Consider the following 12,500-nt stretch of genomic DNA (forward strand, 5'->3'; position numbering starts at 1 on the left):
CACACTGTAGTTCCTCCACATGGTGTTTCATCACCCTGTAGTTCCTCCACCTGTTTCATCACCCTGTAGTTCCTCCACCTGTTTCATCACACTGTAGTTCCTCCACCTGTTTCATCACCCTGTAGTTCCTCCACCTGTTTCATCACACTGTAGTTCCCCCACCTGTTTCATCACCCTGTAGTTCCTCCACCTGTTTCATCCCACTGTAGTTCCTCCACCTGTTTCATCACACTGTAGTTCCTCCACTTGTTTCATCACACTGTAGTTCCTCCACCTGTTTCATCACACTGTAGTTCCTCCACATGGTGTTTCATCACCCTGTAGTTCCTCCACCTGTTTCATCACCCTGTAGTTCCCCCACCTGTTTCATCACCCTGTAGTTCCTCCACCTGTTTCATCCCACTGTAGTTCCTCCACCTGTTTCATCACACTGTAGTTCCTCCACTTGTTTCATCACACTCTAGTTCCTCCACCTGTTTCATCACACTGTAGTTCCTCCACCTGTTTCATCACACTGTAGTTCCTCCACCTGTTTCATCACCCTGTAGTTCCTCCACCTGTTTCATCACGCTGTAGTTCCCCCACCTGTTTCATCACCCTGTAGTTCCTCCACCTGTTTCATCACACTGTAGTTCCTCCACTTGTTTCATCACACTGTAGTTCCTCCACCTGTTTCATCACACTGTAGTTCCTCCACCTGTTTCATCACACTGTAGTTCCTCCACCTGTTTCATCACACTGTAGTTCCTCCACTTGTTTCATCACACTCTAGTTCCTCCACCTGTTTCATCACACTGTAGTTCCTCCACCTGTTTCATCACACTCTAGTTCCTCCACCTGTTTCATCACACTGTAGTTCCTCCACTTGTTTCATCACCCTGTAGTTCCTCCACCTGTTTCATCACACTGTAGTTCCTCCACTTGTTTCATCACACTGTAGTTCCTCCACCTGTTTCATCACACTGTAGTTCCTCCACCTGTTTCATCACACTGTAGTTCCTCCACCTGTTTCATCACACTGTAGTTCCTCCACTTGTTTCATCACACTCTAGTTCCTCCACCTGTTTCATCACACTGTAGTTCCTCCACCTGTTTCATCACACTCTAGTTCCTCCACCTGTTTCATCACACTGTAGTTCCTCCACTTGTTTCATCACACTCTAGTTCCTCCACCTGTTTCATCACACTGTAGTTCCTCCACCTGTTTCATCACACTGTAGTTCCTCCACTTGTTTCATCACACTGTAGTTCCTCCACCTGTTTCATCACACTGTAGTTCCTCCACTTGTTTCATCACACTCTAGTTCCTCCACCTGTTTCATCACACTGTAGTACCTTCACTTGTTTCATCACACTGTAGTCCCTCCACTTGTTTCATCACACTGTAGTTCCTCCACTTGTTTCATCACACTCTAGTTCCTCCACCTGTTTCATCACACTGTAGTTCCTCCACCTGTTTCATCACACTTTAGTTCCTCCACACTGTAGTTCCTCCACTTGTTTCATCACACTCTAGTTCCTCCACCTGTTTCATCACACTGTAGTTCCTCCACCTGTTTCATCACCCTGTAGTTCCTCCACCTGGTGTTTCACCTCCTGGTAGACCTATACTCTGGTCATTGTTTGTTTTCCGGTTTTAGTCTAACTTGCTTTTGTTCATACTTCTTTTTTATAATTATTAAAATAATCATAAAATCATTTAAAAAAACATTGAATATTGAAATATAGGAAACTATTTTGTCTCCCCCTCTCTTGCTAACATCTACTTCCTCCTCTTCTGAAGGACCTCCCTCGTTCCCCGGTGGCTCCACCCCTGGAGTCGTGTTTCCTGCGTCCGGCGAGGCCAGCCAACCGTCGCCCCCCCTCCCGCTGGGCAGTCCGTTCTCCCTGCTCCTCCCCCCGAGGCTGGCACGATGTCACAGGGCGGAGGTTCACCTTCCCCATGTTGACTGGGACCAGTAAGACTGAAGCCACCTGTATGCTGGAGCTGGACGAGACTGGACCAGGAACAGGAACAAGACTGGAACCATCGTCTTCTGCATGATAGAATCGTTGCCCTGTCGTCCTTAACTCCCTTAACTTGCTCAACTCTCTTCCTCCTCTTCCCCTCCCTACTCCTCTCCACCCTCACCTCCTCCCTCTCCTCCTCCTCCCTGAGCCTGTCCAGACTGGGTACCTCAGAACCCTCCGACCCCCCCCCCCCCCCCCCTTGTAAATCGGGGGCTGAGACCCTGTAGCACCAGCTGACCAACCAGGAAGAAAAAGATCTGGAATTTAGAACTCTGGAATGAAAATGACCTGGAATGTACTGTAACCATGACATCAAAAACATTGTCATCAGAGGTGCCTGTACTTGATTTACTCGTAGTTCCAGCTGATATGTGTGTATATGTATGTTAGTCTTATGATGGAAACGTTTTTGAGGTGTTGAAAGAAAACATTAAAACCGTTATTATAATACTGTTACCAACATGGTTTTACAAAAGTTCTGTCTGTTTACGTTTTTTTATTTATTTTGCATTACATATCATTTGTTATATTCTGTGTTTGTGTAAATTCTCGGGTAAAACTTTTTTCTTATTAAGTTGACCATACTTTATGTTACTGTTTGTTCCTTTCGAAGCTTGAAGTCAGACTACTCAGTTGTACTGGTTGAAGAAACAAACGAAACAAACACTACGGTTTCATGATGTCATTTACGATGCTAAATGTATGTATGTTTTTATTTCTATATGTTGAAGTGAATGTTCAACTCGGTAAACGTGTAGGAGGAGACAGGGAAAATAGCAACTGAATAACTTTTCTGCATATGTGGGGAGGCAGTTGTTGAATGGCCCCCTACACCCACGTTCCAAAAAAACATGGTTTAATTATTATATATTTTCTTTAAAAGAGCAAGGTTGGGTTGTTGATGTTGGGTTATTTGGTGCTGGGTTATTGACCTTTGACCCTGCGGGTCAAATCCGAAGACTGGAGGCGTAGTTTACTACGGCGTGGCATTCGGATAGTTATTTTTAGCCACCCGTGTGAGTAAATGTTGTTACTGTTCATCTGTTCTGTTGTATAGTTATCACATGTTGAAAAGTTGAACATGAGTTTCAATGAGGTTTACAGAAATGTACGTTCCCTAAAAGCCTATGCAAATCCAATTGCTAGAACAGAAATCACCTTATTATAATATGTGATGAATAATCTTCATATTCTAGAAGAATGTGTAAAATACAACAACAAAAAAGGAACAATTTAATTTGCAGTATGTAAACTCAGAGACATGCTCCGGGCTGGATGTGTCAATGTGTAGTTCATACATGCATATTCTTGGAGCAGACTTACTGTCTTACCTCAATTAGCCACAAAATCCCTAGTTTGAAAGTGACTGTTTTTTGGGAGGAAGCTCTGCTGTGCCATTTTCCCAAAATGTCCCCCCCCCCACGTGGGCCAGACCCCTAGCAATTTGAGTTCTAGATAATGATCTTCAGAGCCTAGCTAGCAAGATGCACACACAGCAAAGGGAGAGAGAGGGCAGTGTCATGGTGCACATATGTGAGGTAGTACGCAATTTTCAGGGACCACTTTTGGCTCTTGAACGCTACTTTTCAAGAACTACTGGATAAAATTGATACAAAAGTACCCGGAGAATCTCTTTAACACGATACACCGGACTGACATTCACTATCACGGGTGGCCAATAAGATCTAACTGAAAGCCAAGCCCCTAATAAGCCACGCTTCCTGAAAATAACCCAAAGGATAACATTCAAAAAGACCCAGCAGCTAGATCATCCCAGTATATACCCAACTGATGACTAAATTAACCCATGTTTTGGGTAATCCCAAAACCCCAAGCTGTTGTGTTTATTCATGCCAACCCACATGGCTGCGTCAAAATAACCCAGCGTGTACTCTGTCCAAAATGGAACCCAGCACTGGGTTACCAAATAACACAAATTTAGTTATTCAAACACAGCATATTTAGTGGTCTAAAGTAGTGCACTACGTAGAGAATAGGGCTCTGGTCTAAAGTAGTGCACTACGTAGAGAATAGGGCTCTGGTCTAAAGTAGTGCACTACGTAGAGAATAGGGCTCTGGTCTATAGTAGTGCACTACGTAGAGAATAGGGCTCTGGTCTAAAGTAGTGCACTACGTAGAGAATAGGGCTCTGGTCTAAAGTAGTGCACTACGTAGAGAATAGGGCTCTGGTCTAAAGTAGTGCACTACGTAGAGAATAGGGGGCAATTTGGAATGCAAGCATATCTGCATGCCTTTGGAAAACACACTTTAGTGCATATGTACATACAAGCTGCTGCTACTGCTGTCATTGTGCTAGATCACCCAGCTTAGATATACAAACTAAACTAAGGCTAGGATTTAATTATTTGCCTTTATTTATTTAATCAGGGAGTCACCGTTGAGACCCGTGTCTCTTTTACGAGGGAGCCCTAGGGAGTCACCGTTGAGACCAGTGTCTCTTTTACGAGGGAGCCCCAGGGAGTCACCGTTGAGACCAGTGTCTCTTTTACGAGGGAGCCACAGGGAGTCACCGTTGAGACCAGTGTCTCTTTTACGAGGGAGCCCCAGGGAGTCACCGTTGAGACCCGTGTCTCTTTTACGAGGGAGCCCCAGGGAGTCACCGTTGAGACCCGTGTCTCTTTTACGAGGGAGCCCCAGGGAGTCACCGTTGAGACCCGTGTCTCTTTTATGAGGGAGCCCCAGGGAGTCACCGTTGAGACCCGTGTCTCTTTTATGAGGGAGCCCCAGGGAGTCACCGTTGAGACCCGTGTCTCTTTTATGAGGGAGCCCTAGGGAGTCACCGTTGAGACCAGTGTCTCTTTTATGAGGGAGCCCCAGGGAGTCACCGTTGAGACCAGTGTCTCTTTTACGAGGGAGCCCCAGGGAGTCACCGTTGAGACCAGTGTCTCTTTTATGAGGGAGCCCCAGGGAGTCACCGTTGAGACCAGTGTCTCTTTTACGAGGGAGCCCCAGGGAGTCACTGTTGAGACCCGTGTCTCTTTTATGAGGGAGCCCCAGGGAGTCACCGTTGAGACCCGTGTCTCTTTTATGAGGGAGCCCCAGGGATTCACCGTTGAGACCAGTGTCTCTTTTATGAGGGAGCCCCAGGGAGTCACCGTTGAGACCCGTGTCTCTTTTATGAGGGAGCCCCAGGGAGTCACCATTGAGACCCGTGTCTCTTTTATGAGGGAGCCCAAGGGAGTCACCATTGAGACCCGTGTCTCTTTTATGAGGGAGCCCCAGGGAGTCACCGTTGAGACCAGTCTCTCTTTTAATGAGGGAGCCCCAGGGAGTCACCGTTGAGACCAGTCTCTCTTTTATGAGGGAGCCCCAGGGAGTCACCGTTGAGACCAGTCTCTCTTTTATGTGGGAGCCCCAGGGAGTCATCGTTGAGACCAGTGTCTCTTTTACGAGGGACCCCTATATATACACAATAAAGAAATATGTATCAAAATACAATTTAAAACACAACACACATAACATAAATATACACAAAATACACAAAACTAAAACAAACACACTGTTCATTATAGAAATCCTCTTGTCCGCTGCCTGAACTGCCCAAGGGACACTAACGCATCTATTCTACATTTATATTGGAGATTATTCCAGACATGTGGAGCAAGACTACTAAAGGTTGACTTATCTAACTCTGTAGGCACCCAATGGGGTCTCTAGAGTTAACTCTGTAGCCACCCAATGGGGTCTCTAGAGTTAACTCTGTAGCCACCCAATGGGGTCTCTAGAGTTAACTCTGTAGGCACCCAATGGGGTCTCTAGAGTTAACTCTGTAGGCACCCAATGGGGTCTCTATAGTTAACTCTAGCCACCCAATGGGGTCTCTAGAGTTAACTCTGTAGGCACCCAATGGGGTCTCTAGAGTTAACTCTGTAGCCACCCAATGGGGTCTCTAGAGTTAACTCTGTAGCCACCCAATGGGGTATCTAGAGTTAACTCTGTAGCCACCCAATGGGGTCTCTAGAGTTGCCTCTGTAGCCACCCAATGGGGTCTCTAGAGTTAACTCTGTAGCCACCCAATAGGGTCTCTAGAGTTAACTCTGTAGCCACCCAATGGGGTCTCTAGAGTTAACTCTGTAGCCACCCAATAGGGTCTCTAGAGTTAACTCTGTAGCCACCCAATGGGGTATCTAGAGTTAACTCTGTAGCCACCCAATGGGGTCTCTATAGTTAACTCTGTAGCCACCCAATGGGGTCTCTAGAGTTAACTCTGTAGCCACCCAATGGGGTATCTAGAGTTAACTCTGTAGCCACCCAATGGGGTCTCTATAGTTAACTCTGTAGCCACCCAATGGGGTCTCTATAGTTAACTCTGTAGCCACCCAATGGGGTATCTAGAGTTAACTCTGTAGCCACCCAATGGGGTCTCTAGAGTTAACTCTGTAGCCACCCAATGGGGTCTCTAGAGTTAACTCTGTAGCCACCCAATAGGGTCTCTAGAGTTAACTCTGTAGCCACCCAATGGGGTCTCTAGAGTTAACTCTGTAGCCACCCAATAGGGTCTCTAGAGTTAACTCTGTAGCCACCCAATGGGGTATCTAGAGTTAACTCTGTAGCCACCCAATGGGGTATCTAGAGTTAACTCTGTAGCCACCCAATGGGGTCTCTAGAGTTAACTCTGTAGCCACCCAATGGGGTCTCTAGAGTTAACTCTAGCCACCCAATGGGGTCTCTAGAGTTAACTCTGTAGCCACCCAATGGGGTCTCTAGAGTTAACTCTGTAGCCACCCAATGGGGTCTCTAGAGTTAACTCTGTAGGCACCCAATGGGGTCTCTATAGTTAACTCTGTATGCACCCAATGGGGTCTCTAGAGTTAACTCTGTAGCCACCCAATGGGGTATCTAGAGTTAACTCTGTAGCCACCCAATGGGGTATCTAGAGTTAACTCTGTAGCCACCCAATGGGGTCTCTAGAGTTAACTCTGTAGCCACCCAATAGGGTCTCTAGAGTTAACTCTGTAGCCACCCAATGGGGTATCTAGAGTTAACCAACCCTGTGAACGGGTTTGATAACTTTACATTTTAAATATGAACAGTGAAGTTAGGTATGTTGGAAGCTTTCGGAGCAGGGCTTTGTCAAACAAGAAGAAGGTAATGATGTGATCTACGTGCCCGTAAAGAGGACCAGCCAACCGTTCGGTAAACAATACAGCGAAGAGTAATAAAACTGTATCCTGTGATAAAATGAAAAGGCGTTTATGATGAAATGTCATCCAGGGGTTTTAACAGCAGAGGCAGCTAGCTGCTTTTTGATAAACAGTATCATCATAATCAACAACAGGTAGAAATGTTTCACAATATGCTTCCTGCTGACTACAGAGAGACCTGTATTTGTTTCTGTTTAAAAGAAAACACATTTAAATCTTAATTTCTTAAAAAGCTCATTGTTATGTTTTTGTTTTGTTTTTCGATACCAAAGGTACTGATGCAGGGACTCGCTCGATTATAGAGCCGTCCGATTCAACTCGGCGGGTCAGGGTCGGCCGTTCCGGTGTGGTCGGATCCCCTCGTGGGACTGATCCCTGGTCGGGCTCGGCTCCCGCCGGGCGCATTTCCTCTATCGGTGGTGCGCCATCCGATGAGTACAGATGTAATCCAATCGTAATGCACGTCTCAAAGACGTTCACGAACCACATTCACGGTAAAAGGTTTGTTTACGAACCACATTCACGGTAAAAGGTTTGTTTACGAACCACATTCACGGTAAAAGGTTTGTTTACGAACCACATTCACGGTAAAAGGTTTGTTTACGAACCACATTCACGGTAAAAGGTTTGTTTACGAACCACATTCACGGTAAAAGGTTTGTTTACGAACCACATTCACGGTAAAAGGTTTGTTTACGAACCACATTCACGGTAAAAGGTTTGTTTACGAACCACATTCACGGTAAAAGGTTTGTTTACGAACCACATTCACGGTAAAAGGTTTGTTTACGAACCACATTCACGGTAAAAGATGCATTATGACGACGTAAATAACCTTTAAAAGGGCGTATTGCCCAAAACCCACGATTGTTTTGAATCTCTACGTTAAACGTGAAGTTACCCGTTCTGTATTTATTACTGATTTCATTATCTTTATATTATTGTCTCTTACTTTCTCTCTGCGTTGTTGGGAAGGGCACATTTCACTGTTAGTCAACACCTGTTGTTCACCAAGCATGTGACAAATAAAATTGGATTTGATTTGATTATGAGGGTGGTGATATCTTGAACTGACATTTTGTTGTCAATTATTTCCAATTGACTAAAACTTTTACTATGATATAAATATAGATAAATAGTTGTTACTATGATATATATAGAAACTGTTTATTATGATATATATATAAACTGTTTACTATGATATATATAGAAACGGTTTACTATGATATACTGTATATAGAGAGATTAAAACTGAAAATGGACAAACTAAAATAAACAAGCAGAACGGTAATAACCTTGGTTGAAACCATTTGACATGCCTGTTTTCAGTCCCTCCAACCTCCATCCCCACACTGCAGAGTTCATTGAAATGTCATTTACACACTATATTATCCAGTAACACAACATGGACCTCTAGTCCTCTTCAGAGAGATAGCTAGTGACATTAATCAGTAACACAACGTGGACCTCTAGTCCTCTTCAGAGAGATAGCTAGTGACATTAATCAGTAACACAACATGGACCTCTAGTCCTCTTCAGAGAGATAGTTAGTGACATTAATCAGTAACACAACATGGACCTCTAGTCCCCTTCAGAGAGATAGTGACATTAATCAGTAACACAACATGGACCTCTAGTCCTCTTCAGAGAGATAGCTAGTGACATTAATCAGTAACACAACATGGACCTCTAGTCCTCTTCAGAGAGATAGTTAGTGACATTAATCAGTAACAGAACATGGATCTCTAGTCCTCTTCAGAGAGATAGTTAGTGACATTAATCAGTAACACAACATGGACCTCTAGTCCTCTTCAGAGAGATAGCTAGTGACTTTAATCAGTAACACAGCGTGGACCTCTAGTCCTCTTCAGAGAGATAGCCAGTGACATTAATCAGTAACACAACATGGACCTCTAGTCCTCTTCAGAGAGATAGGCAGTGACATTAATCAGTAACACAACATGGACCTCTAGTCCTCTTCAGAGAGATAGCTAGTGACATTAATCAGTAACACAGCATGGACCTCTAGTCCTCTTCAGAGAGATAGCCAGTGACATTAATCAGTAACACAACATGGACCTCTAGTCCTCTTCAGAGAGATAGCCAGTGACATTAATCAGTAACACAACATGGACCTCTAGTCCTCTTCAGAGAGATAGCTAGTGACATTAATCAGTAACACAACATGGACCTCTAGTCCTCTTCAGAGAGATAGCTATTGACATTAATCAGTAACACAACATGGACCTCTAGTCCTCTTCAGAGAGATAGCTAGTGACATTAATCAGTAACACAACATGGACCTCTAGTCCTCTTCAGAGAGATAGCCAGTGACATTAATCAGTAACACAACATGGACCTCTAGTCCTCTTCAGAGAGATAGTTAGTGACATTAATCAGTAACACAACATGGACCTCTAGTCCTCTTCAGAGAGATAGCCAGTGACATTAATCAGTAACACAACATGAATCTCTTGTCCTCTTCAGAGAGATAGCTAGTGACATTAATCAGTAACACAACATGGACCTCTAGTCCTCTTCAGAGAGATAGTTAGTGACATTAATCAGTAACACAACATGGACCTCTAGTCCTCTTCAGAGAGATAGCTAGTGACATTAATCAGTAACACAACATGGACCTCTAGTCCCCTTCAGAGAGATAGCTAGTGACATTAATCAGTAACACAACATGGACCTCTAGTCCTCTTCAGAGAGATAGCTAGTGACATTAATCAGTAACACAACATGGACCTCTAGTCCTCTTCAGAGAGATAGCTAGTGACATTAATCAGTAACACAACATGGACCTTGTCGTCTCGTCTCAACACACTGGGTGTTATTAACTATACAGTGGATTGGGCCCCTCGTCTTCTCGTCTCAACACACTAGGTGTTATTAACTATACAATGGATTGGGCCCCTCGTCGTCTCGTCTCAACACACTAGGTGTTATTAACTGTTCAGTGAATTGGGCCCCTCGTCGTCTCGTCTCAACACACTGGGTGTTATTAACTATACAGTGGATTGGGCCCCTCGTCTTCTCATCTCGTCTCAACACACTAGGTGTTATTAACTATACAGTGGATAGGGCCCCTCGTCTTCTCGTCTCAACACACTGGGTGTTATTAACTGTTCAGTGGATTGGGCCCCTCGTCTTCTCGTCTCAACACACTAGGTGTTATTAACTATACAGTGGATTGGGCCCCTCGTCGTCTCGTCTCAACACACTAGGTGTTATTAACTGTTCAGTGGATAGGGCCCCTCGTCGTCTCGTCTCAACACACTGGGTGTTATTAACTATACAGTGGATAGGGCCCCTCGTCGTCTCGTCTCAACACACTGGGTGTTATTAACTATACAGTGGATTGGGCCCCTCGTCGTCTCGTCTCAACACACTGGGTGTTATTAACTATACAATGGATTGGGCCCCTCGTCTTCTCATCTCGTCTCAACACACTAGGTGTTATTAACTATACAGTGGATAGGGCCCCTCGTCTTCTCGTCTCAACACACTGGGTGTTATTAACTGTTCAGTGGATTGGGCCCCTCGTCTTCTCGTCTCAACACACTGGGTGTTATTAACTATACAGTGGATTGGGCCCCTCGTCTTCTCATCTCGTCTCAACACACTAGGTGTTATTAACTATACAGTGGATTGGGCCCCTCGTCGTCTCGTCTCAACACACTGGGTGTTATTAACTATACAGTGGATTGGGCCCCTCGTCTTCTCATCTCGTCTCAACACACTAGGTGTTATTAACTATACAGTGGATTGGGCCCCTCGTCGTCTCGTCTCAACACACTGGGTGTTATTAACTATACAGTGGATTGGGCCCCTCGTCGTCTCGTCTCAACACACTGGGTGTTATTAACTGTTCAGTGGATTGGGCCCCTCGTCGTCTCGTCTCAACACACTAGGTGTTATTAACTATACAGTGGATTGGGCCCCTCGTCTTCTCGTCTCAACACACTGGGTGTTATTAACTGTTCAGTGGATTGGGCCCCTCGTCGTCTCGTCTCAACACACTAGGTGTTATTAACTATACAGTGGATTGGGCCCCTCGTCTTCTCGTCTCAACACACTGGGTGTTATTAACTATACAGTGGATTGGGCCCCTCGTCGTCTCGTCTCAACACACTGGGTGTTATTAACTGTTCGGTGGATTGGGCCCCTCGTCATCTCGTCTCAACACACTGGGTGTTATTAACTATACAGTGGATTGGGCCCCTCGTCTTCTCGTCTCAACACACTGGGTGTTATTAACTATACAGTGGATTGGGCCCCTCGTCTTCTCATCTCGTCTCAACACACTGGGAGTTATTAACTATACAGTGGATTGGGCCCCTCGTCGTCTCGTCTCAACACACTGGGTGTTATTAACTATACAGTGGATTGGGCCCCTCGTCTTCTCGTCTCAACACACTAGGTGTTATTAACTATACAGTGGATTGGGCCCCTCGTCGTCTCGTCTCAACACACTAGGTGTTATTAACTATACAGTGGATTGGGCCCCTCGTCTTCTCGTCTCAACACACTGGGTGTTATTAACTGTTCAGTGGATTGGGCCCCTCGTCTTCTCGTCTCAACACACTGGGTGTTATTAACTATACAGTGGATTGGGCCCCTCGTCTTCTCGTCTCAACACACTGGGTGTTATTAACTATACAGTGGATTGGGCCCCTCGTCATCTCGTCTCAACACACTAGGTGTTATTAACTATACAGTGGATTGGGCCCCTCGTCTTCTCATCTCGTCTCAACACACTAGGTGTTATTAACTATACAGTGGATAGGGCCCCTCGTCTTCTCGTCTCAACACACTGGGTGTTATTAACTGTTCAGTGGATTGGGCCCCTCGTCTTCTCGTCTCAACACACTAGGTGTTATTAACTATACAGTGGATTGGGCCCCTCGTCGTCTCGTCTCAACACACTAGGTGTTATTAACTGTTCAGTGGATAGGGCCCCTCGTCGTCTCGTCTCAACACACTGGGTGTTATTAACTATACAGTGGATAGGGCCCCTCGTCGTCTCGTCTCAACACACTGGGTGTTATTAACTATACAGTGGATTGGGCCCCTCGTCGTCTCATCTCGTCTCAACACACTAGGTGTTATTAACTATACAGTGGATAGGGCCCCTCGTCTTCTCGTCTCAACACACTGGGTGTTATTAACTGTTCAGTGGATTGGGCCCCTCGTCTTCTCGTCTCAACACACTGGGTGTTATTAACTATACAGTGGATTGGGCCCCTCGTCTTCTCATCTCGTCTCAACACACTAGGTGTTATTAACTATACAGTGGATTGGGCCCCTCGTCGTCTCGTC

General features: G+C 45.2%; 1 protein-coding gene across 1 annotated transcript in view; it reads left to right on the forward strand.

Annotated features, from left to right (window-relative positions):
• The window catches only part of LOC139375782 (microtubule cross-linking factor 1-like), a 124,448-nt gene extending 122,081 nt beyond the window's left edge, over positions 1 to 2,367 (forward strand). The window contains exon 18 of the mRNA XM_071117625.1: positions 1,784 to 2,367. Within this exon, the coding sequence (XP_070973726.1) occupies positions 1,784 to 2,044 (261 nt within the window). The 3' untranslated portion in view covers positions 2,045 to 2,367. The remainder of the gene's footprint in view (positions 1 to 1,783) is intronic.
• The last annotated feature ends 10,133 nt before the right edge of the window (positions 2,368 to 12,500 follow it).

The sequence above is a fragment of the Oncorhynchus clarkii genome, chromosome 20 (genome assembly GCF_045791955.1).
Source record: "Oncorhynchus clarkii lewisi isolate Uvic-CL-2024 chromosome 20, UVic_Ocla_1.0, whole genome shotgun sequence".
Taxonomy (NCBI): domain Eukaryota; kingdom Metazoa; phylum Chordata; class Actinopteri; order Salmoniformes; family Salmonidae; genus Oncorhynchus; species Oncorhynchus clarkii.